The sequence below is a fragment of the Tenrec ecaudatus genome, chromosome 1 (assembly GCF_050624435.1).
Source record: "Tenrec ecaudatus isolate mTenEca1 chromosome 1, mTenEca1.hap1, whole genome shotgun sequence".
NCBI lineage: Eukaryota > Metazoa > Chordata > Mammalia > Afrosoricida > Tenrecidae > Tenrec > Tenrec ecaudatus.
The window spans coordinates 56,364,222-56,392,028 of record NC_134530.1 but is presented as its reverse complement, the minus strand read 5'-3'; the positions used below and the strand labels follow the sequence as shown (position 1 = coordinate 56,392,028).

Sequence of the window (27,807 nt, the reverse complement as noted above, 5' to 3'; positions counted from 1 at the left end):
GTGTAACGCTCGCCTGGACGCGCTGGACCCGTGAAGGGTGGGATCGACAGGTAGCCGAAGGTCTCGCCGGACATGGCTCCCAACGTTCCAGCCGACGAACCGGCCCAAGAGTATCCTAAAGGCATCCGGGCCGTGCTGCTGGGGCCACCCGGGGCTGGCAAGGGCACCCAGGTGAGCGGCAGACCTGGGCCCGGGGGCGGAAGCCACGAGGCAAGGTCAGGGTCGCCTGAGCTAAGGAAAGCTGGCCCGGCGCGCGGCGAAGAGCCGGGGGTCTGCAGGCCGAGGCCCCGTGGGCAGCTGCAGTTGATGGCTCGGGTTCTAGTGAGGATTTGGGCAAAGCTTCACAATCCGAATTGGGGGATGCTTGACTCAGGATTGGGGTTCTTAAGGGATCCAAGGTCGAGGTGTTGCTCGGGGGTGCTCCGAGAGTTGATTCCGGAGTTAGAGGCTGAGAGATTAGCGCTGGTAAAGGGGCCGTCCTGGGCTCCTGAATTACAGGTTTGAGTGGAGGCAGGAAGCCTTGTGGCCCAGATTCCCCACGTGCTGGGGGTGGATTGTCCGGAATCGGGGTTACAGTCCAGGCACCAGGGGTAGGGGGGCACTTTTTAATGATTAATGGCTGGCGGAGGGAGGATTGGGAGCTGGCCCGCGCTTGCTGAGAGGAGTCAAGTCTGACCTGTGGGAGCCCAGTAAGGGAGGAGGATGGGAGAGCCCAAAGCTAGGGGTGGTGACCAGCTCGCTGCGCACACTGGCCGGCCTCCACGTTTATGGAGTTTGGGACATTTCGAGGCATGAGGCTCTGGAATATTGGAGTCAAAAGTTGATTCTGCTCAAGCAGGCCAGAATTTACTGCCTTATTTAGGAATTGGAAGTCCAAAGGTTATGGAGTGTGGATGTCCCTTTCTTGCCTTGGGTTTGACATTGTCCCCAGGCCATGCACCCTGTTACTAGGTTCTCAAGAGGGAAATTCTGAAAACCAAGCCTCCAAATGAAAGAAGCTGGGAACCTCCCTGTGCCCAGTCTTCTTTTCCTGGCAAGCCAGCAAAGACGAGGCAGACAACAGATTCTTTAGCCATTGTGGTGGCCCCTGGCCCAAGACTTACTTGTTGGCATGCTGTAAGTAGGTAAATGAGATTCATGTGGGAGATGATGGGGGGAGAGGGAGAGGTCTAGGAGATGTTGTGACTTTGTTTTTGCCTCTGGGAACTACAAGGTCAGAAAGAACTACTTTTTCTTTCCATAGCCAAGACTTATTCTTCCTCAAGTTCATCGGTCGCCTTGCCCTCTGGGATACTGGCATGATTACTCTCTCTTGTTGCTGCCACTCTCAGTAGCTAGGTGACGTGCAGCCTGTTGCTGTTAAAAGTATGTGAGAAGAAGCCTTACTATCATTCCTTAGGCTGTACTTCCAACACTGATGTATTCGTTCTTCTGGAAGTCCACGGTCTATTCCGTATTCTTCACCAAGACTGTTAGTTGTCCAGCTTTCTCATGTAGAGAAGACGATGGGAAATTCCATGGTTTGAGTCAGGTGCACCTTAACCCTCAGAGTGACATCTTTGTTTCTTAACTTGTTAACTCTTTTTTGCAAGTGATTTGCCAGACGGAATATGTCATTAGACTTATTTGCTCTTTTTTTAAAATCATTTTATTGGGGGCTTGTACAAGTCTTATCACAATTCATCCATCCATCCATTGTGTGAACCACTTTTGTACATTTGTTTCCCTCATCATTCTCAAAACATTTGCTTTCTACTTGAGCCCTTGGTATCCGTTCCTCATTTTTCCCCTCCCTCCCCGCTCCCTCCTCTCCTATGAACCCTTGATAACTTATAAATTATTATTTTGTCATATCTTACACTGCCCGGCGTCTCCCTTCACCCACTTTTCCGCTGTCCGTCCCCCAGGGAAGAGGTTATATGTAGATCCTTGTAATTGGTTCTCCCTTTTCAACCAACCCTCCCAGTATCGCCACTCTCACCACTGGTCCTGAAGGGATCATCCACCCTGGATTCCCTGTGTTTCCAGTTCCTATATGTGCCCGTGTACATCCTCCGGTCCAGCCAGATTTGGAAGGTAGAATTGGGATCATGATAGTGGGGGTGAGAAAGCATTCAAGAACAAGAGGAAAATTGTATGTTGACTTCTTTACTCTTGCTTCCATGAATGCTGATTGCAGGTCCAAGTAAAATAAAATCCTCGACAACTTCAGTACCTTTGTCATTTACTGTGCTGAGGCTTGTTGGTCCTGTTGGAAAGGTTTTCGTCGTCTTTATGTGGAGGCGTAGTTCATCCTGAAGACGTCTTTGGTCTTCATCAGGAAGTGCTTTAAGTCCTCTTCCCTTTCAGCAAGCACGGTTGTGTCACCTGGACATTGCAGGTTATTAATGAGTCTTCCTCTGGTCCTGATGTGTTCTTCCTATAGCTTCACATGCAGCTTCGTTAATTAATTACTCAGCATAAAGATTGACCAAGTGTGGTGAAAGGATACAACTCTGATACAACCTTTCCTGATTTTAAAGCATACAGTAACACCTATTCGTTCAAATGACTGCCTCATACGGTGTGTACAGGTCCTGCATGAGCAGTTAAATGTTCTAGAATTCCCATTCTTAATGTTAGCCGTCATTTGCTATCATTCACACCGTTGAATGCCTCTATATAGACAATGAAACACAGATTTTCTGCTTTCAGCCAAGATCCATCTGATTGATATCAGCATTGACATATCTCATTCTGTGTCCTCTTCTGAATCCAGCTTGACATTCTGACAGCCCCCTGGTGATGTGCTGCTGCAGCAGTTTTACGATAATGTTTGATCATTTCCACATTCTGTTGTATCATCTTTCTTTGGATTGGGCACAAATAGGGATCTCTTCCATTCAGTTGGCCTAATAGCTGCCTTTCAAATCCCTTGGCGTAGATAGCGGGTGCTTTCACGTACCTGCTAGAGCTTGCAGTGTCGAGTCCATGGGTGGAAGCACCTCAGCTGGTAGCCCTTCAGTTCCTGGAGCCTTGTGTGGTCAGTGCCTTTAGTGCAGCTTGGAATTCTTCCTTCAGTTCCACTGCTGCCTGGTCATACGCTTCCTCCGGAAATGGTTGAACGTCGTCCAATTATTTCTGGCACAGTAACTGTGGTCTACCTTCTTTGTCCTGTATCATTCAATAAATTGAATTCTCAGTTCTTTCAGTGAGCAATACCAAGCGTGTTTTTCCCTTTTGATGGCTCTCTTCACTGCAGGTCTTTGCACATTTCAGTACACTACTTTATCTTGAGCTGCCCTTTGACGTCATGTATTCAGCACTTTTACTTCATTGTTTCTTTTCGCTTTGGCTACTCTGTTCAAAAGGAGGATTCACAGTCTCTTTGCATCCGCTCTGGTCTTTTCTTTAACTTTTTAATCTTGCTCTTTCTTTCTTCTACAACTTGTCTGATCTTCAATCATTAGTGTTCAATGCATCCCATCTGTTACTGATTTCAGGTGGGATAAATTCAAGGTTGTATTTTGCCTCTTGTGGACTTTATTTTTCCTTCAGCTTCAACTTGTACATGCATATGAGCACTTGATGGTTTGCTCCTCAGCCAGCCCCAAGCCTTGTTCTGACCCCTGAGAATGAGCCTCTCCAACGTCCGTCTAATTCCTGCGTATTTCATCTGGAAAGATCCATGTGTATCATCTCCATTTTGTAATTATTGACAAAAAGTGTTCCCAGGGACTAAGTCATTGATTTTGCAGAATTCTATCATACAATCTCTGCTGTATTTTCCAACTATATCCTTCTTAATTTCTAATTTTTGTATTCCAATCACCAGCAATTATCAATGCTTTTGAGTGCATGTTTGATCAACTTCAGGTTGCAGAAGTTGGCACATCTTCCATTTCTTCATCTTTGGTATTCGTGAATTTGAATACTGGTGTAGGTAAGTGACCTTCCATATCGTCCCTGCTCACCGGGGTCAACAGAGGAAGCATGAGAGGCGGAAGGAACTAGGGATTGCTTCCATGAGCAACTGCCTCCTTTGCCATGAAATCAGGAGGGGATGGTGCCCAGTCATCATGACCAAACATTTTGACCAATGATTCCATTGAAGAATCTGGATCAAAAGGGTCAGATTGAGAACAGAATTTCATATTCTCGTGGACTCTAGACTCTGGAGCCACAGAGAGTCAATGAACCCCAAAAATGATTGCTCTGAGCTAATATTTAAGCAGCTGGGGGATGTTTAATCTCAAATGTCTGCCAGCCTTTTGCTGTGAGTGACCAAGAATTGATAGAGTGGCTCAGATGCACCCCCCACCCCCACCCGCAGCTTATTTTAAAGTTAATAATTTCATTAGTTGTGAAATTAGTAACAACCCCTCCCAATCCTGAAACTAGGGCAGCAAAGGGCTTTGTAGTCTAGCGAGTTATTTAACCTCTGAACCTGTGGGCTCTGAAAAATGGGCATAATACTAACCTTACTCACTGCGAGCACCTGCACTGGAGACAGTAAAGTGAGCAAGGCTGATAAAATCCTTGCCTTCATAGTCTATCATAAAGTTCACATGGATATTGGGAGATTGTTATATGTGTGTATAAATTACCTATGTCCACACCCTCAAATATTTCTGTACAGAGAGTGACTCGTTCGAGAAGCTTTGAGAAATTAGCATTTATTAGGGTGTGTGTATGCTGGGATTTGGCTAGAGAGACCTTGGGTAGTAAAGGAGATGTGATTAGAACTAGAACTTGCAGGAAGATTAACATGTAAGCAAACTACTTCTTAACCTACATAAGCTTTCTGCTGTCGCTATGGTAGGAAGACTGGTCATTGTGGCTCTATGGAATTAACAGTCGCAACAGAGGTTGCAAAGCGGCAGCCCGCAGCTGCCTGTAACCCGCAGGCACACTGCCCAACAGCCGCCCACCGGTGCTCATTCCTTTCCCATTCGTGTTCCATGACATTATTATAAAGCAGCTTTCAGATACAAATTGTACATTTGTGTGTTTCTAAAAGGCTTTAACATAAGCATGGTATCTCCTAACAGTTTCTAATAGTTTTAATAGGAGGTCATGATAGTTGAGTGGTAGAATTCCTGTCTCCGTGCCCATGACCGAGTGTTGATTCCTAGTCAGGGTACCTCATAAGCAGTTATCACCCATTTGTGAATGGAAGCAACAGATTTTAACATCTCCCATGCTGTGTGACAGGCTAGGAAGAAAGGTCTGGTGATCTACTTCCAATATCAGTCTGTGGAAACCCGTGGATCTTAGTGGTGGGATCCTAACTGGTCATGGGAATGGGGCAGGGCTAGACTGTACTTCAGTCCTTTGTACGTGGGGTCGCCATGAGTCAAGCTAAGCGGACACTTTTTTGGGTACAAATAAGAATCTCTTCCAGTCACTTGGCCAAATAGCTGTTTTTGAAATTTACTGGCATAAGTGAGTAAGTACTTGTTGTCCTAATTTATTCCCTGTTCCCCTTGGATTGCATTTGTCTGAGAACTATTTGAAGAAACTGGGTTGTTTACCCTGAAAGGGTTCTGTACTCTGGGAATTTCTGATTGATATCTTGATGTATTACTTCACACTCTTCTCTGTCCTCTCTCATTTCCTGTAAATAGGTCATTGGCCTGTACTTAACCAGGTTTAGGTTCACGTTTTGGGCTAGGTAAGCTCACAGCCTTAGGTCAGCAGTTCGCCCCCGTCAGTGGCTCCTGGGAGAAACAGGAGACTTCCTGTGTTTCTACAACAGTCAGCCTCGGAAACCCAAAGGAGCAGTGCTGCTCACCTTCCTCACGCAGCGGCCCTTTCATGAGGCTCCCCATGTGGTGGTGAACCCCCAGCCAGAACATGATTTTCGTCGTTACTTCGTAACTGTCATTTTGCTACTGTTATGAATCGGGCGACCCCTGTGAGAGGTCATGGCCCACAGGTTGAGAACCACTGCTCTATAGGGTCTCTCTGAGTCAGAAGCAACTCGATGACAAGGAAGTTGAGTTCTCAGTCCTAAAACCATTATTTCATTAGTGGTGATGAATGGTGGCATTCTAATGTTTTAAATCATTTTATTAGAGGCTCATACGACTCATCACAATCCACACATGCATCAATTGTGTAAAGCACATTTGTACATTCATTGCCCTCATCATTCTCAAAACATTTGCTCTCCACTTAAGCCCCTGGCATCAGCTCCTCATTTTTCCCCTCCTCCCTCCCTCATGAACCCTTGATAATTTATAAATTATTATTTTGTCATATCTTTCCCTGTCCAATGTCTCCCTTCACCCACTTTTCTGTTGTCCGTTCCCCAGGGAGGAGGTCACATGTAGATCCTTGTAATAGGTTCTCCCTTTCCAACCCACTCTCTCTCTGCGCTCCCAGTATCTCCAGTCACACCCCTGGTCCTGAAGGGATCAACTGCCCGGGCTTCCCTGTGTTTCTGGTTCCTATCTGTACCAGTGAACATCCTCTGGTCTAGCCAGACTTGCAAGGTAGAATTGGGATCATCATAGTCGGGGAGGGGGAGGAAGCATTTAGGAACTAGAGTAAAGTTATATTTTGCTTCGTTTTATTTTTCTTCGTTGCTACATCTGGCTCGTCTTCTCCCTGAGACCCTTCTGTAAGGGGATGTCCAGTTGCCTACAAATAGGCTTCGGTTCTCTACTCCACACTACCCCCTCATTCACTATGGTAAGTTTTTTTGTTCTTTGATGCCTGATCCGTTCGACACTCTGTGATCACACAGGCTGGTGTGCTTCTTCCATGTGGGCTTTGTTGCTTCTGAGCTAGATGGCCGCTTGTTCACCTTCAAGCCTTTAAGACCCCAGACACTATCTCTTTTGATAGGTGGCATTCTAATTATATTACTTTTTTCTCCCCCACTCCCTATCAGCCGGAATACTTATCCTTATTACTATTTCTGTTATGAAGAGAAACGTCTCCTTATTTACTGTTTAGTTATCCAGTAGTATGGTGTGTACAGAAAGGGCAGGATAAATGGTTGCTTTGTTATCAGTTATCAGAATATTTAGTTGGCCACAGAGTGTTTTGCAATTGTGAGATTTCACTTAGAAATCCAAAGCTACAGGGTAAAAATGATGAAGTCAAAGTGCTGAACGGAAAATTTCAAAAGGCAACTCAATATGACAGAGTCAAAAATTACAACGAAATATGCAAAGACCTGGAGTTAGAAAACTAAGAAGGAAGAAAATGCTCATCATATCTTAAACTGAAAGAACGCAAGAAAAAATTCAAATCAACATAAACCAAGCAATGTTGAAAGACGGACGGAAGTTTGAATGATGCAGGAAGCATCAACAGAAGAAGGAATATACAAGTCCACCATACCAAAAAGAACTAGTGAACATTCCACCATGTCAGGAGGTGGCTCGTGAGCAAGAAGCAGTGGTGCGGCAGGGAGGAGTTCAGGCTGCCCTGATCATGACAAACCATGGAGAGCCTTGAGACTAATAGAAATTCAAGAACATTTCACTGTGCTCATTCGGAATTGTAAGTGGATCGAGAGGCAGTTATGCAGACAGAACAAGGGAATATTGCATGGTTTAAAATCAGGAAAGGTAGCTCAGGGAGAGGGACACATAAGATCAGAGCATACAGGAGGAAACGAAGGGGGAGGGAGAGAGAGTGGAGCACATCCTGGCCCACCAAGCACCGAGGAAGCTATTCCTGCTCAGAGCAGCCAATGCACAGAGAGGGCCATAGGGCTGGCCCCACCACGAGACGCGACGTCCCTCACTGACCCACAGTGCTATGGGGAATGACACTGGAGACACAATGCAGGAATTGGGCTCATTTGACCCCACCACACCAAGGTGAAACACTAAGGGCAAGGGGAACAGAGCAACAAGTCCCCAGGGAATACCAAAAATAGACTGAGGGGGCCAGTGCGTGGTATCCCATCAGACTTGATGGAAAACACTCCTAAGGTCAACAAACAGCCCTTGAACTGATTATAGACTTTTTTTTTGGTCAGTTGGCTTTTTGTTTTGTTTTCTTTTGTTGCTTTATTTTGCTGTCTTGTTTTTGTGCTTATTGTCTCTACATGTCTGTCTAGATAAGATAGGTGGGATAAACAAGCCAGAGGAGAAATCAGCAGGACCAATGGTTCTGGAGGAACATGGGAGAGGGGGAGGTGGGGAAAGGAAGTGGGTGTTAACAACCCCAGGAACAAGAGAACAACAAGTGATCCAAAATCTATAGCAAGGAGGGTGAAGGAGGCCTGGTAGGGCTTGATCAAGGGCAATGTAAGTGAGAGGAATTACTGAAACCCAAATGAAGACTGAGCATGATTGAGGGACAAGAGGAAAGTAAAAGGAAATAGAGGAAAGAACTAGGAGACAAAGCACATTTAGAGAGGTCTAAATACAGGCATATACGATAGGGAAATAGATCTACGTACATATATTTATAGGCTTAGTATTAAGGTAGCAGATGGACATTGGGTCTCTACTCAAGTACTCCCTCAATGCAAGGACACTTTGTTCTAATAATCTGGCATTCTATGGTGCTCACCTTGCTGACAGGATCCCTGAAGACAAAGCGGGTGCATAAGCAAATGTGAAGAAAACTGATGCTGACTATCAAAAGATATAGTGTCTTGGGTCTTAATGGCTTGAAGATAGACACGCAGCTGAGAAATAACTAAGCCCACATGGAAGAAGCACACCAACCTGAGGTGTCGATAGGATCGGGTATCAGGCATCAAAGACCCAGAACAAAAAATCATATCAATGTGAATGAGTGGGGAGTGCAGAGTGGAGACCCAAAGCCCGTCTAGGCATCTGGACATCCCCGTACAAAAGGGTTTCGGGGAGGAGACGAGCCAATCAGGGTGCAGTGTAGCACTGATGAAACATACAACTTTCCTCTAGTTCTTTAATACTTCCTCCTCCCCCACTATCGTGACCCCATTTCTGCCTTACAAATCTGGCTTGGCCAGAGCATGTACATGGGTACAGATAAGAGCTGGAAACAGGGAGTCCAGGACAGATAACCCCCTCAGGGCCAATATTGAGAGTAGCCATACCAGTAGGGTAAGGGGAAGCTGGGGAGAATAGGGGAACCAATCACAATGATTTACCTATAACCCCTTCCCGGGGAATGGAGAAGAGAAAAGGGGTGAAGGGAGTCATTGAGGGAGGGAGGTGGGAAATTAGCTGATACCAAGGGCTGAAGTAGAAAGAAAATGTTTTGAAAATGATGGCAAATGTACACATGAGCTTGACACGATGGATGGATGGATTGTGATAAGAGCTGTATGAGCCCCAATAAGATGATGCTTATTTTTAATCGAGAAAGGTGTGTGTCAGGGTTGGATCCTCTCGCCATACTTGTTCAATCTGTGTGCTGAGCAACTCATCAGAGAAGCTGGATATGTGAAGAAGAGCGTGGCATCAGGGTGGAGGAAGGCTTATCACCATCCTGCGATGTGCAGATGACACGACCTCGCTGGCTGACAGTGAGAGGACTGGAAGCCCTTGCCGATGAAGATCCAGATCGCAGCCTTCAGTGTGGATGACAACGTGAAGAAGACAAAAACCCTCACAGCCAGAGCAGTGGGTGACATCATGATCAATGGAGAAACGGCTGGACTCAAGGGTTTTCTCGTGCCCTGGAAAGCAGTGGTCGAGATACCAAACTGCGCGTTGCATCGGGCAAAGGTGTTGCTCAAGACCAGTGTTTAAAGCAGGGAGGTTAGCTTGAGAACTGAAGTGCGCCTGGCCGGAGCCATGCTATTTCAGTTGCCTCGTAAGCATGTGAACCTTAGACATTGACTCGGAAGACCATAGAAGAATCAATGTGTTTGATTTTGGGCGCTGGCGAAGAATGTTGAAAGTACCACCGACTGCCAGAAGGACAGACAGATCTGTGGGGGAGGAAATGCAGCCAGGGCATTCCTTCCTTAGAGACAGGATGGCCAGCCTTTGAACATGTTGTCTGGAGAGACCAGTCCGGGCGAGCGGCAGTGGACGGATTGACACGGCGGCTGCCACGGGGAACCTTGTGAGGATGGTGCGGAACGGGGCGGTGTTGCGGCTGTTGTGCGTGGGGTTGCTGTGGGCCGGCACCAACGTGGTGGCACCTAACTAAGTACAGTTCCTCTTGCGAAGCCCTCCATCTGGCAGTGCTGGGCCACTGAGGTAGCCGTCCTCTGCCTCTGAGTGCCGCTGTTGTTTGGAGGGGCCCATCTACGCCCTTGGTGCCTGTGACTGGACCCGGGCCTTGCCTGCCTGGCCCCCAGTGACAGATGTTTGCAGGCCGTGATGTAGAATCTCTCACCTGGAATTGGTGCCAGTGATGAGTGTTCTCTTCCCACTCCTACCGCCTTTTATGCCTGTGTGATGCAGTATTGATGTGTTTTATGATGGCGTGACTGGAGTCATCATTTTCCTTTAAACTTTCTCATTTTAAAAAAAAGTAGATCACTTTATTAGGGGCTGACAGTTTTTATAACAATCCATGCATCAATTGTATCAAGCATATTTGTACATAGGTAGTCATCATTATTTCTAGATATTTACTTTCTATTTGAGCCTTTGACATCAGCTCCTCTTTTACCCCCTCTCCCCCTTGTGACCCCTTGATAAATTATAAATTATTTTCATGTTACACCAACCATTGTCTCCTTTCCCCCATTTGTTTGTTCCCCTGGGAGGAAAGGAATGCGCTCATCATCTGGATCTGTTCTCCCTTCCTCCCCTCCTCTCCCCCTACCCTCCTGGTAGTGCTACTTCTGTTCCTGGATTCGGTGGTGTCGTGAGCTCTTATCTCTTTATCTGCACCTCTGTACATGCTCCAGTCTAGCCCACATTGAAAGGCAGGACTGGGGTCATGGTAGTGGGCGGTAGGAAGCCTCAAGGAACCAGAGGAGTACTGTGTGTTTCATCAGTGCTATACTGCACCCTGGTTGATTCATCCTTTCTTTATGTTCCTTCTGTGAGGGGATGTCCCATTACTTACACATGGATTTGGGGTCTTTGCTCCGACATCCCTCATTCTCAACAATATGGTTTTTGTTTGTTTTGAATATTCTAATGCCTGTTACCAGATCCCCTTGACACTTCGTGATACACAAGCTCTGGTGTGTTTCTTCTATGTGGGCTTGTTGCTTCTGAGCTAGATGGCTGCTTGTTTAACTTTAAGCCTTTAAGACCCAAGGTGCTATATCTTTTGATAGCCAGGTACCATCAGCTTTCTTTACCACATTTGCTTGTGTACCCATTTTGTCTTCAGTGATTGTGCCGGGAGGATGAGCATCACAGAATGCCAGGTTGTTAGAACAAAGTATTCTTGGGTTGAGGGAGGGCTTGAGCAGACGCCCAAAGTCCGTCCACTACATCAGTGTATTCCAGCCCCTAACAGATAATCACGGGTCCAGTAAGTGCAATTGTACAGCTATAATATATAAAGATAGTAAAGTTATAGAAAATAAGAGAGATAGGATAGAGTAAAATGAAGTAATCAGACTCATTTCATGATAGCATGCTCACCTCCTGGACGGCCATGATCTCACCAGCCAGGTCTGCGCACAGCGTGGCGGAGGAGAGATGGAACTGGAGGAGAGGAGAGAGGGCCAGAGGAGAGAAAGCGATTTATTTCTAACCAAGGCTTACATATCTTTGGGGGCATGCAAGCCCCCTGATTACAGGTAAAGACATATGTCACAGGAAGGGGTTGTACTATTGGTGATACAGTAATGGGAGGAGGAGGATCTAGGGGTGTACACCCTATAGGAAGAGGAGGGATTAAGGGTACACATATGACAAGCTGGGCGCATCCTAGATTCATGATGGCAGCCCAACCTTGATTGTCCTTGAGCTGGAGACTTGGTTTATGCTGAGCTTTCTATGGAAAGGAATCCCCTGCCCTTAACAGCAGGGAGTGAGCCCACCTACGGTGTCTGGTTGCTCTGCTCACTGAGTTCCTACAGACACTATCTCTAAGCATCTGACCTCCCACCATGTGCTGGCAAACAAGCCTTTTAGGTTTGGCATGTATTTGGGGGAGGCAAAGGTGTGGAAAATTCTCTATATCCCACACATATAAATATGAGTACATAGACCAATACCTCTATTTTTATGAATTAATGTATTTATATATGTACACACCTATGTTTGTACCTCTAGTCATAGTTTTGCTTCCTAGATCTTTCCTCTGTTTCCTTTTACCTTCCTCCTGCCCCACCATCACTCTCGTCCTTCTTCTGCCTCTTAGTAATTCCTCTCAGATTGCTGTTGCTCCAGCACCCCCAGGATCTGTACGTCCTCCTCATTGTGGATTTTAATTCCCTGGTGGTTCTCCAGTCTGTGGCATTGTTTGCTCACCACCCCCGCACCCGCCTGCCCCCCCCAACCCCTCATCCGAGCCACTGATTTCCCCTCGAGCTTGCTTCCCGTATCTCTCTCTTAAGTTTTTGGTTGGACAGCAGGAGTGCTGGGCAGGTGATTCTACCTGGACACCATCTTGACTCCGCCTCTAAACTTCTCCCCTTTGGCCAGGAATAACGTTTGTACATATGCCTGCCTTTGCTTTAGACATGACACTGTTGGAACATCTAGAACTCTTGGTTTTGTTAAATTAATTAAACTTATTCCCCGGTCTGCTTTTGGTATTAGATTGTTCCTGCCCAAACCAAGCCAGAATGTGTTTTGTGTTTTTTTTCTGCCAGGACTTGCTCACATTGTCTTCTCTGTACCCATTTTAATGCCCATTCTTAAAGGCCAAGCCCCCTGGTTAGTCAGCTTCCATGTTGCAGGTCTTCTTCGTTCAGTTATGCCTCCGGTACCCGCAACAACTTTGTGAGGCCCACACTTGTTTGTCCTCATTTGCAGTTGGGGAGACTGAGGTCAAAGTTGCCGGTAATTGGCAGCGTGGGCATTTGATGTTCCATTGGAGTGACTCCTAAGCTCCTGCTCTGTCTGCAGCTCTGTGCTGGCCAGGTTGGAGCTTTGGCCTACCTTATGCGTGTTTCACGAGACACGTTTGGTGCTGCAGATGCAGAGAGCAGTAATCGCAGCATAGTCTCGACCCCTCACCCTCCCACCCCGCCAGGTTCGCATGGCTTGATAGCCATTCCTTTTTACTGATAAAGAAGTGGAAGCCAGTGTACATACACAAAGTCAGCAGCAAGGGCAGAGTGGCTCGGCTGTGTGGCCACTTCCTCTGTTGCTGACTGCTCTCATTGGAGAGTGGAAAACTACCTAGTAACGTAGGGTGCCGTGGGCACTGGAGGTGCTGCGATAGGTCAGCACCTGAACAAAAGCCAAGTAAGTCCCTTGGTGGCAGAGAGCTAACTGCTTAGCTATTAATTGAAAGGTTGGTGGTTCTAATCCACTCAGATGCCAGAGAAAGCCTGGTGACCTGCTTCTGAAAGATCGGCCACTGAGAGCCCTTTGGCATTGAGTCTCCCCGACACTTAGGGGTGCCATGAGTCAGAGTTACAGCCACGCACCCGTAGAACAAGAACGCAGATTTGTTGCGTGTCCTCCAGTCATCCTCTTATCTGCCCAATGAGGTTGATGATATCCCTGGTTTGTAGATGAGGAAACCATCTCAAAGAATCATTGACCTACAAGGTTGTGTGGTAAGGTCAGGGGCAGAGCTGAAATTAGAATAGTGAGATTTCAAGCACTTTCACAGGTCCTTCCCCAGGCTGTGGGGCCAGGATTTGGTAGCTGGTGCTGAGAAAAAACCCTTTGATTGCATCCTTGCCCTGGGTCTGTGCCAGTGGCAGCTGTCAATCAATGGGACAAAGAACATAATAAAGGTTTCTGTGACTTTATTTTTTTAACTTCGTCTTTGAAGCGCGGTGCAAATACCGTAAGTGATGAACTCTGACAGCGTAGACACACATGTATAGCTCACATCCGTATCAAGAAACGGCATGTCCAGCACAGGGCCGCCCTCCTTGTGCTCCCTGCCGGTGGCACATGAAGGCTCTGTGGGTAGCTTCGATTGTGGATGAAAGCTGGTGCCTGACAGTCCATGTGATTCCCAGCTCTCTTGTTTCTAGCTGTAGAATTTTGGGTGACTTCGCCTCTGTATTTAGTCTGTAAAATGGAGATAAAAATAGATTCTACCTCAAAGACTTATGTATTATGCATACTGAACACTGTAAGTGATGCAAACAGTCAGGCTTAGCAAATGTTGATGGGCGTCCTCCTCGGGGAAAGAAGGCCTGTAGCTGGCGAGATTGCCGAGGTGGGAAAGATAGGCTTAACACTTGGTGACAGAGAAGAGGAATGTTGAGGCCATGGGGAACCGTTCCTGCCCTGAGAGAAGTCGGGGCTAAGGTGTTTGAAGGGACACGTGTGTTACATACGTGTTTGGGGACCTTACAGAGAGCGGCGTGTCTGGCGGTGCAGGGGTACATAGGGTGGCCTGGAGCCATGTGCCGTGGAGTTGAGCAGCCTCGTGACACCCCCACGTCTGCCTGTGCGAGCTGCACTGTGCTTAGGGTTTCAGTGGCTGCTTTGGGAAGATCATCCCATTTTCCTCCAAGATGTCCGAGTGGACGCGGAGCTTCCACCGGGAGTTGTTAACCACCTCCCCCACCTAGGGAGCAGCAAAAGCGGAAACCACTCATCAGCCCTTTCTGACTCCTGGCAGCGGTAAGGGACCCGGGAGTGTAAATTCCGAGATTGAGATGTGTAGGCAGTAAGTAGATTGTGGAGGGGACTTTTCCTCCATTGCACTGTGAAGACGTCAAGAGCCACTGAATGTGAGGGGGACCAGGGGCAGGGGTGGCATGTCCAGGGATATTTTTTAAGAGCTGGTTACAGCTGCATCGGGAATGGGAAAGACAGGAGGTAGAAAGATAATGGCAGGATGAGAAAATGGATAGTGTTTGGGGTTAATTCCTGCCTCAATGACTAACTTGCCTCCATTTCTAACTGCCAGGTGATGTAATGGAAGTTTTTGCATACATAATTAGATTAAATCCCTACAGGAGCTTTAAAAGTAAGCATTCCCAGCTCTACGCATGAAGAAACTGAAGCCAGGGGAAGGCTAAGGTACTTGTTCAGTGACAATGAACAAACAGCAGGTCCCAGTTCCCAACCCAAGGGCGTGTACCACCGCAGCACCCATTCCGCTCCCTGCCCCGGGCTTCTCAGGCCCTGCGCATTAGAACCACCGGCCATAAGCTGATGGGTGAATGTGCCATCTGTCTTGTTAGCAAGTGCCCCACATGACTGTTAGAGTACCCTGACATTTGAGAGCCACCAAACCCACTGTGTTGTTTCTTGGTTTTGCCATTTCTGCTCCCTCCCTCCGAAAGCTCCCCACTCCCTGGGACTCCCCGTGGCTCACATAGGTCATGGCGAGCAGGCCTAGCAGCAGCTGCGTGGTTGCCTAGACTAATGCCCATGGCAAAGTGTGGCTCATCCAAACCTCCGTGGACAGCTGCTCGACATGCTCAGCACCTCCTCCGGAACTCTGGAACCCCTATCTGCGGCTTAGCAGGGTCCCCAGTTAATTCATTTAATGCTAGAGTTGGAGAACTGCTGCTTTAAAGCATAAGCTTTATTTCATCGGCCTCGTTTGCAGATTAAGTGATGGAAGGAAGACCCTGAGAGAAGGTTGTTCATATGCGGAATAGCTGCTCCTGTCTGAAATGACATTATCCCCACTTGATTGGTGAGGCACCTGAGACTGAGAAGTCACTAGCCCAAGGTCACACCGCTCTTGAGTGCTTTAGCCAGGCTTCAGCTACAGAGCTCTCTGACTCCACTTTATAAGCTGCAGCCAACCACATTGACCTGCAGGCAGCCAGCGGGAGGGGAAGAGGAAGTTGGGCTTTAGTCTTGCCAGGCATTTTTATTGATCAGTGTCTTCAGTCACCTGGAACATCGCATGAGAGTCGTGCAGTTTGGGGGTGATAAAAATAAAACAAGTAGGTTCTGTGCTAACAGCCCTTCACGGAGGTGTTTGGGTCAGCCTTTCTGGTATGGTAGTTATGCTTTGGGCTACAAACCATAAGATCTGCAGTTTAAAACCACGAGCCGCTTCTCTGGAGAAAGAGCACTTTGTACGCCTGTAAAGAGACACAGTGTCAGAAGCTCATGGGACAGTTCTGTACTGCCCTATCGTGCTGCTGTGAGTCGGCATCGACTCGATGGATTTGGTTTTGATTTTTTTCCCCCCGTAAGCAAACCTGAGCTCCACACTGCACTGCTCTCCAGAGCTGATTTCCACAACAAACAGACGTCATTCCCGTGTCTAGAAGAGGGTTGTTAGCCGGAGGACCGGAACCTTCCCTGGTGTTCCCAAGTGCCAACTTTGACCGCTCGATTCTCCAGGGTCTCATTTTCCTACGAACTGAATCATCCGTCCACAAATCACAAAAAAGAATGTGCTGCACTGAGCCTTCTAACTCTCATTAAACTCACTTAGATCACAAGCCAGGCTTCCGCGTGAATTCTTTCTCATGCGGAGCCAAGGGCCGAGGTGCAACTCTTATCTCCAGAGAGATCTAACAAGCCCACCTACTTAAACCTCTTTTTGGTACCTGTGGCTCAGTGGTTAAGCACTCATTTGGCTGGCATCTGCAAGTTACCAGTTCAAACCCACTGGCAGCTCTGCTGGAGAAAGGCTTAGTAACTCTGCTGTGTTATATTGGGTCACTGAGTCAGAATCAACTCAACGCACACCAATGAAAACTTCCAACAAATTGGTTGGAGCAGGGGTCCAGACTTACTCTATAAAACAGTTTGAATGTGAAAGGTGCCATGGGTGCTGTGATGTCTTGCCCCTGCAAACGAGGTTGAACTGACCAGTGTCCTCTTCTCATCCTGTACTCTGGTGTGTGATCCACCAAACCGAGCTCTTTGAGCACAGCGTGTGTCTTTCCAGCCACGTTTCCCTGGCTGCCAGCAGGACCTGTAGAGGAAGCATTCAAGGTGTTTTCTTTCGGCATGAATGACTGTGGAGTTAGGGCAGGGGTCACTTGCTGAGAGTTGACTACACGGCAGGCCCTGTATGTGGCCAGTCCCGTGTCGCCTTCCCATCAGAGCAGTGGTGTGGGTCCCATGTTCCCATCTCTGTTTTACTGAGGAAATTTGAAACTTAACAAGGTGAAGTAACTTTTCTCAGCCGCATTGTCTTGTAATTGGGATCAGCGTATCTTTAACCAAAAGACCACACTGCCCCCTAAAACTAATGTTTAAGTATTTATTATTTGCCAGGTATTTTTTATGTGGAACCTTTTGGCCTGAATTTTAAACAGATGAAGAAACCGAGCCCCTGAGAGGTTAAGTGATTGCACCATGATAGTGGTGCTGCGTGGCGGGGGGTCAGGTCCGCCTGCAGGTGAACTCAGGTGCCTGCAGCTCCACCCTGCTTCCGCCGAGCCCGACCCAGTGGTTTCATATGAGACCATCACACTTGCGTGGTTTCATATGAGACCATCACACTTGCGTGTCTTCGGTGCATATTCATTCAGCCCATGTGATGTGCCAGACATTGTGCCGAGTGCTCATGGACACCTCCATTATCATTCCATTCTCCATGGACTCTTTGAAGCCCCCTCATACATTAAGCCTTCAGGCATCACAGCACCCATGTGCCGTATTGCTGCTCTTACTTTTATTACCATTTACAGTGGGAAGCAGGCTTGGGTGTTGCTAGTGTGTCTAGTGGAATTAATGATACCAGCTCTTTTTTATAGTGGCTTCCTGTGTGCACCATGTAAGGGACTCTTACTGTCGCCCTGTGGCCGCTGTTGTTAGAACACAGTGTAAGGTAGTTAGCCTGGGTCACAGGCAAGGAAATAAGTCTGCCCGAATCCACATGACCAGCAAGTGGCGGGACCGTGTTCACACAGGACCCGAAAAGTGACCTGTTCTTGGTTTCTCACTCTCTCCACAGGCTCCCAGGCTGGCTGAAAACTTCTGTGTCTGTCATCTGGCTACTGGGGACATGCTGAGAGCTATGGTAGCTTCTGGCTCAGAGCTGGGGAAAAAGCTAAAGGCAACAATGGATGCCGGAAAACTGGTAGGTTCGGGAATGCCAATGAGTGCAGATAATCCTTCATGCTTGCGTGTATGCTGTCACCAGCCACGTGTAACTAGTTCTACTGATTTAAAGTAATTTTAATAAGCAGTTTCTCAGTCCCACTGGCCACACTTGAAGTGTTCCTCAGCCAGGAATCTCTAGAGCAGCAGTTCTCAACCTGTGGGTCACAACCCCTTTGGGGGTTAAATGACCCTTTCACAAGGGTTGCCCAAGACCATCAGGAAACACATATTTCCGATGGTCTTAGGAACTGAGACCCCGCTCCTCTATCCTCTTCCAGGCAGGTCCGCCCACATGCAGATGCACCCGGCGTGAAGATTCCGTGCTGCACCATGCTTCAAGACAAAATTTCAATTACTGGTCATTAGAAATAAATGTTTCACTATATGTAATTACATAATTTTTGATGTATCACTATGCTTTAATTATGTTCAATTTGTAACAATGAAAATACCTCCTGCATATCAGATATTACATGACAATTCTTAATAGCAAAATTCCAGTTAAATGTAGCAACGAAAATAATTTTTTGGTTGGGAGTCACCACATGAGGAACTGTATGAAAGGATCGCGGCCTGAGGAAGGTTGAGAACCACTGTTGTAGAAGGTATTAATTTTGACAAACTAGCAGACTCTATGGGCTTTGGGAATTTATGGCACCTCCTTATTTTTACTTATTTTGCTCACTGTTCTTGCGGTTCCTTTGTGCTGGCATACATCCCATTTTTAGAACACAAACGATCCTGCCATCCTGCCGTCTGGAAGCCAGGCGCACATTGTCAGGAGCATGCTCAGGCAGCCACAGAAGTGGCTTTAACCTACTTTGTGCTCTCTGCTCTGTGTCTGTACCAGGAAGCTCTGGCAATCAGAGGGTGTCAGAGCATTTTCTCACAGTTTCAAGATAGTTGGCATAATTGAACAAGTATAATCTGTTATCCAGTAAATCTTAGTTACTGTATTTTTCTGCAAATAGTATATGCACTATATTGTTTGTTTTTGTTGTTGTTGTTGTTTGCTAATTGCACGACACCCTTGCATGTGAGCTTCCGATGTGTCCTTTTGTTAATGTTTATGGGAGGGGGCTTCAAAAAGTTAATAGAGAAATTTAATTAAAAGATAATGGAATTTTTCCAAGAGCTTTCTGAAGCGCCCCCCCATGCATGTGTGTGTGTATGCATGTGTGTGTGTGTGTGTGCACGCTCTTTATGTAGGCATGTTGTATGTGGGAAAATACGGTAGTGCAGAAACTTAGTTGTAACTGAATTATCTTGAGACTCGGCCTTTGAAATTGCCCTCAGAAGTCACTTTATGCTTGGTCCTCTGGTCTTTGTCTATCTTAGTGTTGGTTGGGGCAGGTGCTGGGTTTTGCCTCATGCTCTGGGAACCTCCTATTAGCCTGGGAGATTCTGTAGATGGTTCCAATGAAGCCCGGCCACCTCCTGCCTGCTCGTTCTCCCTTGGTCGTCATGAGACCCCAAGTGAATCCAGAAAGCCAGATGTTTTGGACTTTGGGTCTTGGCAGAAGATCCTGTACTGAGAAAAACTAGGATGTGGCAGTGAGATTACCTATCACTGGCACACTGGCATTCACATGTACTTTGTCCCTAAGTTCACAGCTGGTCCAGGGAGATAAGAACATTAATTGCCAAGTCAGGCAGCCTTCACTGTAATGGTGGCAGGAAACTTTTCTCACTGAAAAATAAGCCCTCCTAGTCCATTCTGACTCGTGGCAATCCTGTAGGACAGGCATTCTCAGACTGCCCGTCTCGATGGACGCAGAGCAGCGGGGAGACTCGAACCACCATTTCCGTTAGCAGCCCTGTATTTAATTAGGGTGCCACCTGGCTTCCTTTCTTCCTATTCAGGCAGGAAAATGACCAGATTTGAAAGATTTGAAAGCAGGAAAGGGCCTTCACAGGGATTTTTAGAGAGACGTTCAGAGATGTGTTAGGTTGGCTCCTCAATTTCTGGGTTCTGCCCTTGCCATTTCCGTGAACTTCTCTGTTGTCACATGATGGCAGCAGATAGAGATCAAACTCATAGTCACATCACTATGGACCTAAGCAAAATTCTGCAACAGGAACAGTTGGTGCCTTTCTGTATCCCCTCCAACTCCCATTCTTTCGTAGCCTTCCTCTAGTGACCGCTCAGTCATAGCCTGCCTTTCTTATACTTTGAAAACAGGTGATCGCTAACAAACCTTTACCTAATGGGTAGGACATTGATTCTAGTGGCAAAAGAAATGTTCAAGACCTAAGACATGGATGAAGGTGGCTTCTGAGGCTGACAGGCAGAGACTCTGTTCTCACCTGGAGTATTAAGACATGGAATTTCAGGGGGGGGAAGATGATGTCTAAGGCAGCCCCAGAAGTAACCATTGAATCTAGATTTTCAAATGGATGAACTCCACCTTTGCGCTGCTATTTGCTTCGCTGGGGCCAGGAAGACTTGCCGGTTCGTTATCATGTCGTGTAAAAGCAGACTTTTCACTCTAATGTCATCCAGCTAATTTATTTGAACCCACGAACCCACGGCTGTTTTGTTCTTGGCTTGTAGGTGAGCGACGAAATGGTGGTGGAGCTCATTGAGAAGAATTTGGAGACCCCGTCGTGCAAGAACGGCTTTCTTTTAGACGGCTTCCCCCGCACCGTGAGGCAGGCCGAGATGGTGGGTGTCAGCTTTTGCCTCGCCGTGCATGGAGATCGCCTCTGACCCTGTAGCTCTTCGTCCCTTTGAGGGGTGGGTTTTGCTTAGGTGGCCGCACACTGTCTTACAGCTCGACGACCTCATGGTGAAGAGGAGAGAGAAGCTTGACTCTGTGGTTGAGTTCCGTATCCCCGACTCTCTGCTCATCCGGAGGATCACAGGAAGGTATTTGTCTCTTGAACTTCCAATCAGAAGGTGCCTTCTTCTCGTGTTTTGTTAGACTTTGCCCAATGAAGAGAACTGCTGTTGCCTAACCTAGCTGGGAGAGTCAGTGGCGTTTCGACACGGATTGGGCTTGTTTGGTGATGGCAGCTGAAGTGGTGCCACAGAGCGGGCTTGTGATAAGAAGTGCCAGCAAGTGGAGTCGGATAACTGTGGTGTGGCCGCCTTCACCTTGGGCTATAGGCAAATCTTAATTTTCAAAGACTGTTTCCTACTCTGTAAAGTAGGGGGAATGGTGCTTGTTTTATGCATGGGAGACAGAGTTCAAACCCCAAAACATGCTAATTTCTTTACATGTGTATTGCTATTGTGGGTTTCTTGAATCGGATTTCAGTTGGCGTTACCATCTCTTGCTCTGGGCATTTAATAATTATAAAAATAATCACCTACATTAAATTTGGGAAATGGAAGGGAAAAATTTCTCACAGTCCAATTACCTTAGCCAAGACCACTGTTATTTTCTTTTGTGTTTTTGTCTAAAGAGTTTCTCTGTGGTCGTCAACATGAAACACAGAAACTCTGGGTTTGTTCTGAAAGGCCGTTATTGTACTAGTAGTGTCTGTCTTTGCTAATCTTCCTTCTGCCTTCTTTGTGCCTTCTAGAAATATTTGGATTTAATTAGAGAGGAAATGTGTTTTTGTTTCAAAATATTTTATTTGATTTCTTTTTAAATGAAATTCAACATTGGACCATGTTGAAAGACTGTATTTCCCCAAAGAGACAGCAAAGCAACCATTCACGGTGTTACATAGAAGGTTGCACAAGATGGGGAGGTGTCCTCGTGTTATATTAATCTTTTGTGTAGATTTTATGCTTCCTTTTATTCCACAGATGCCTCCAGTGCGGGGTTTTTATCTTTTCCTTCTTTGCCTCCCTTTGAGCACAGACTCCTCAAGCAGAGAGAGAGTTGACGTAAGGGACATCCCCAGAGCTGGGTTCTCTGCGGGCAAGGCCTGGGGAGGGGGAGATGCTCGCAGAAGCAGCTGAAACCAGGGGCCGTGGCGTCTTCTGGCCCTGCGCTCTTCTAGGCTGCAGTGGCAAGTCCAAGAAGGGAAATGGGCAGAGGGGAAGATATACTGTCGAAGTCTGCCTTCCTGGGGGGGACGGCTCCACGCAGGCTCTCCCCGGAGGGAGCAAAGGCAGGAAGGAGGTGGGCATCCGCTCTGCACCAGAGGAGCCCCTCCAAGCCGCGAGTGCAAAGGGCCGGGCTTCGCATACCTGGCGGCAGTCACAGGCACCCTCCCCCAGCGCACCCTCCACCCGCTCCCACCGGGCGCCACACAGACCATCCGCCTCCCAACACAGGGCCCCACTGTAACCCAAGGTATTGACCCCTCAGCCGCCGGAGCAGTGGGCAGAGCAGAGTGTGAGCGGGGGTGGCTTCCCCAGGAGACGCAGAGAACCTCCCCGTTACCCGTAGGCTTGTAGTGCAAGGAGGCGTTTTGCATGTGCCACGAGGTGGGAAAGTTGGGACACGCTGGTCTCACGGACCTCCGTGAGGAGTGCAGCAGTCAGGGAAATAAGCAAACCTTGGTTGACTCAGAATTGGGCAAAGGTGTGGACTCAAGTGAGCCCTGGCTGCTGAGCTGCGGTTAGCCTGTGGTGTGGCCACTCCCAGTCAGGAGCATGGAGGTGCTGCCCAAGACAGTTCAGCCGGTGCCAAGATCAGTTACACATCTATTGCCAAAGAACTGCTGGACCTCAGGCTCTTCTTCCATGGTCTGTTGAAGGCGGCCCTGTATCGTTGGTCTGCCCTCAGAGGGGTGCTACGCGGCTGGTGGTGTGGGACATCCACGTGTTCTTCTTGTGGCATCTTTCTTGCTTTACAGCCAAACAAGGTTAGACAACAGAGTTCAGTTCTCTGTCCTCTGTTACCCACATTTAGCACTTTGTACAGATGTCGAGTTCTCCCATTTCATTAAGCACTGCCTGTGAACCAGGGTCTTGACTCATTTCTCTGTGGCTACTGGATTTTGATCTAGAGCCCGAATGACTAACCGCTTACCGTTTGCTGAATGAGCAAATCCATCGAATGACTGACTGTGAGACCAGCCCCGGAGTTCCTTCTCTCGAGCCCTGAATTAGGTAGCTGTGTCCACGGGTGGCCTCCGGAGCCAGTGTTTGGCCACGTGGAAAACATAGTGACTCTGGTGTAAGCTCTCCTAGAAGCTGTTATGAGCAAGAAATGCCTTTATCAGAGTTCTCTGCTGAGTGAAAGCCCTTCAGTCTGCTTTCTCTGTCTGCTTGTCACCTAGGTGACCCTGGGGCAATACTTTCAGGCAACTTGGCTTATGTTCCTTTGTTGTCTTTTAGGCTGATTCACCCGGTGAGTGGCCGCTCCTACCACGAGGAGTTCAACCCTCCAAAGGAGCCCATGAAAGATGACGTACGTGCACTCGGGACGGGAGGTTCTGTTCCTGCCTCCCTCTTCTTCCTTTGCTATGTCTCTTTCTTTCTCTCTCTCTTTCTTTCTCTCTCTTTCTTTCTTTTTTTCATCCATCTTCCCTTTACTTCCACCAACATCACAACCTTAACACTGAGCTGTGCTGCCGCCAAGTACCTCAGCTGTGGCTGATCTGTGCCCCTGCTCCCAGGTGCTTGATTGCTTCACACCAGCTGACAACCCTCCCAAGGCCCAGAATGCCCCGCTCCAGAGCACCCTCTCTCCAGCCTTGTGGTTGCCTAAGTGGTCAACTAGTGAGGAGAAGCCTGCTTAGAACCCCAGAACGGGGGGGGTGGGATCATGCTGAAGAGATTGGGCAGGTCCGTCCCAGAAGAGGCCCCTCAGCATCTAACTTCTCTGCTGGACTCTGTGGGTTCAGAACCTCTTGCTAGAGTCACAGTGCCGAGCTCTGTGATCATCTTGGGTTCCTTTTACAAACTTAAGGGTGGGGTCTCATACAATTTTACATGCTCACTGTAAAAACGGGACAGTGACTAAGGAAGACCCAAGATAAATTGATGCATGTGAGTTAGGGTGTTGGCAAAGAATACTAAATCTACCCGGGAGCCAACAGCTGTCTGAAAAAAATACAGCTTAGAATGCTCCTTAGAAGTGAGGTTTTAAAAAAGAAGAGCTAAGGTTACTGGGAAGAATTTCCTGGATCTATTTTTACCATAAGTTTACTCCATCAGGTTATTGTGGTTCATTAAGTGCAAGTCCCAAAGTCATCGTCTCTGCTTGTTCACATCTTACAAAATTGAGAGCTCTACCCTTCTCGGCATTCTCACTTCACTTGCCACTCTGAGACCATTCGTGAGTGACACGCTAGTCAGTCCACTCAGTACTGAGGTCACGGCCGCTCACGCAGCTCTCATGTCAGCGCGTCCTCCGCGCCTCCCTCGGGATCTCTGCCTCCCTCCCTGCTGCTGACCCTGGACATGTTCCTACTGCAGGCTAAACCGCCCGAGCACAGAGCTGCGAGAGAGAGATATTGCCAGCTCGCTCTCGAGCCCCTTTCTTCACAGTTACAATCTCCGACAGACTGGCTTCCCGGGACCAGCTGTCTGCTTCCAAGATTAGCAGGATTCCTTGTTGGAGAGGGTCCAGATCCTCGCTGTCCCCTTGTGGACCTTGGAGTCAGGAAAAACCTGAGCAAAGTGGTCCCTTCTCAAATGTGTGTCTAGACTCAGCTGCCTGCTCATGGCCCTGCCTTCCATTCCCTCGTCCTCTCTCCAGATCACTGGGGAGCCTCTGGTCCGCCGATCGGATGACAACGAGAAGGCCCTGAAGATCCGCCTGGAGTCCTACCACACTCAGACCACCCCGCTCGTGGACTACTACCAGAAACGGGGCATCCACTGTGCCATCGATGCCTCCCAGACCCCCGACGTCGTGTTCGCAAGCATCCTAGCAGCCTTCTCCAAAGCCACATGTAAAGACTTGGTTATGTTTATTTAATGTCGAGTCCGAAAATGACTCATTTCTTTTTCTTTTCCCTGCGGGGGGGGAGGGGTGGCGGGAGGGGACAGCACAGGCACAGGAAGGCTGTCTCAGGCCAGCAAGGATACCATTTGATGTACTGATTAAAGGAGCACTTATTTGATGTTTCCCTGGTGTGTGTGAACTCTCATCTCACCTGTGTGTGTGGCCCCCGTGTGTCCATCTAAGTACGTGTGTGCTCTCCTTGCTACGTTACAGCTGGGTTTCTTTACCAGCCATTTCGGTCATTGTGCCACGCCCTTGGCTTAATGTTAGCCCAGGTATCTATTGCTCACTGCCACCGAGTACGTTCTGACTCATAACGACCCTTTAGAGCCGGGTAGAACAGCCCTTTGGGGCTCCTGAGACTACTTCTTGATGGGAGCAGTAAACTGCCTCTTTCCCATCCAGAGCAGCTGGTGATTTCTTAACTGCTGACTGCGGTGGAACCCACTACACCCGGGCTCGGCTCCCAATCTGTCAGGATCCTAAGATAAAACCTCAGCGTATTGCTTCCCCACCAGCCAATGACAAAAAGCCCAGAATTCCGTAAAAGCAGGCAAGGCCAAGGGTCTTGGTGCTGGGTTATTGGAATCAAATTCCACCAGTGTGCTAGCCCACCGTGAAACCCATGTGGCTCAGTGTGTGCACAGGGATCCTCATCATCACCCCTTAAACGGAAGGAGACAATCCCTTGCTGCAGAAATCATGGGGGGTGGGGTGGGGGGGTTCACCGCAGAGAGAGCCAGGCCAAGTTGCAGGTTTTTTGAGATCCATGTCCTGATCATTTGGGGCCAGTGTGGGAAAGCAGAATTATGGCCAAAAAATTAAACCAGGTAGAAAGTTCTTTTGAATTCAGATGATCATCTGAATCCTGGGCTGGTCATCGGAACAGCCAAATCCCCTTCCTCAAGGAGAGCAGCGCAGGTTTGTTTGTCGGAATTTTCAGGTTTGCCTCCATCTCCAAATGATTGAACAAGGCCGGGGTCTGGAGGAAACGTATTCTTGGATTCATTTTGATCAGAATTTGTTCAATCCCAGCCTCCAGGATGTGAATCCCAAATCATTGGGGCTCTTTCAAATCCACCCCTTCGCAGACACAGTGCTTCGCCCCTTGCCTTCCTTTACGGTGGCGGTGGCACAGACACGCCCTGTGACAGTGAGCAACTTCTAGTCATACCCTCAGCTCCAGCCAGTACGTCTCCTGGAGTCCGTGCTATGCCGTTGTGTCCTGACTTTGATGTGTGGCAGACAGATGAGTTTGTAGCCTGCTGTGAGAGACCCCATAAAAGCAACCCTGGGGTTGCCCTTAGGAGCCAGTAGCAGGTCCAGTAAATAATGCACCTGCCTCAGTGTCATCTGCTGACTCGATGGAACGGACTCTCAAGTGCCCTGTCCCCCTCCGACTTGAGCTCTCCAGCTGTCCAGGAGGCTACCAAAGAGCTTGCTCCTGTCCATACACAGTTGGCCATGGGTACGTGGCCTCCTTGCTTTCTTCATTCTCTGCTCCAAGGGCGTGTCTGCTGGCTCTTTTCTGCCTTATTTCTCTCGCTGTAAACTAACCCCACTGATTCTGAATGGAAATACAGTCTGGTGCTGGGGGTTTCTGGGAGTCATGTGACTTCTGGGTGTGGGCAAGGGAAGAAGGTAAACAAACTGCCAGCTGTGCCTGAAGGGAATTAGACTCCGTCTCTGGATGGGGACGGCCTCTTGAATCTGGGAGTCGACTCTTGGACAGAAGACAGCTGCAGGCAGTTGGCCTCTAAACAGGCCCCTGAGTGTTTGCTTGTGCATGCTTACTGCAATGTGCATGCTTACTGCTCAAGTACCTGTCATTCATCCACATGCGCGTGCACATACATGTGGTGGGCTGCCAGGAAAGAGAACTAAGTCCTTCTCAGGGTGGGTAGGGTTTTATCTCTGCTTCATTTAATTCCAGAGTGCTAACCTCAGCGGGCAGGAGAGCTTTCACCTGGTGAGAAATGACCAGAGTTGAATGCATCTGGTTGCTGGGGCATGCATGCCAGCCCTCTCTGAATTGATTTGGTTTTTAAAAACCCATTTTCTCTCTTGTCTCCTCTCTATTTCAGCCTAGTAACAGAAGCCAGGCGAGACTGCACCGCTGCTCCTCACCCCTGCGTGACCCCTGCTCTTCGGTGCTGGGCAGAGGGAGGGTGGTCAAGGGCTCCAGAGGAGGGTCTGGGAGAGCAGCCATGTTACTGTAATGAGCTGGTTTCTTCTTCACAGCAGTGGGAGTTTGTAAAAGTATAAAGGTGGAAATTAATTTAAAAAACAAACTGTGATTGGGTGGTGTGGGTAGAAATAGAGAGGTACAGTATTGTAATTTCTACAGAATCCAGTTTTCAGTTACTTAGTACTGGTAACAATATTTTTTTTATAAAGCCAGTACCTTAAGACGTCAGCTTTTATCTCAGAACCTCATGGCTTCCAGCCAAGAATGCAGAAAAATGAACTACTATACTGTCTGCCCTAACGCGTGGCACGGGGAGACTGACTACTGAACCCGATTCCCCCGCCAGGACATCAGAAATCCTCTCCACGCGTGAGAGAGGTGGAGTGTTCATGGGGAGGGTGACCCAGCCTCAAGTCCTGGTGGGGAGGGGCGGGCACTACGCTCTCACTTCCCCAAGCTGTCCACAGATTGACCTGTCTGCCCGCTCTGGTCATGGATTAGCTCCCAGACATCCAGCACGCGCCACGATCCTGCCCTCTGCCCTTCTCCAGTGTGTGAAGAAACCCTCTTAGTGTGTATGCAAGTATCCTGAGCAATATCATCCAAAGACTGTCTTCCGTGCTCACATGCTGTGCCTGGGCTCACACGACAGCACTGTGATGTACTGTTGTCAATGAGGTGCCTTTCTCAAAGTGACCAATTGCTGCCATGTTTGCCTCCGAGTCAATAAAATGTGTAAACAGTT

General features: G+C 48.1%; 1 protein-coding gene and 1 non-coding gene across 4 annotated transcripts; both read left to right on the top strand.

Annotated features, from left to right (window-relative positions):
• On the top strand, positions 1–27,807 carry AK2 (adenylate kinase 2). 3 transcript variants are annotated; one of them, XM_075553696.1, is made up of 7 exons: positions 5–171; positions 17,872–17,997; positions 20,575–20,685; positions 20,795–20,889; positions 23,260–23,332; positions 24,626–24,821; positions 26,959–27,807. In XM_075553696.1, the coding sequence occupies exons 1-7, from the start codon at positions 73–75 to the stop codon at positions 26,961–26,963; spliced, it is 705 nt and encodes a 234-aa protein (XP_075409811.1). In that variant the 5' UTR covers positions 5–72; the 3' UTR covers positions 26,964–27,807. The 3 variants fall into 3 exon arrangements, with proteins under 3 accessions (XP_075409812.1, XP_075409810.1, XP_075409811.1); XM_075553695.1 differs by lacking the exon at positions 26,959–27,807 and having other exon boundaries at positions 3–171; positions 24,626–24,992; XM_075553697.1 differs by lacking the exons at positions 20,795–20,889; positions 24,626–24,821; positions 26,959–27,807 and having other exon boundaries at positions 1–171; positions 23,260–23,331.
• LOC142437784 (small nucleolar RNA SNORA30/SNORA37 family) lies at positions 13,630–13,759 on the top strand. The gene has a single exon (XR_012782304.1). It is a non-coding gene; the product is annotated as a small nucleolar RNA SNORA30/SNORA37 family (small nucleolar RNA).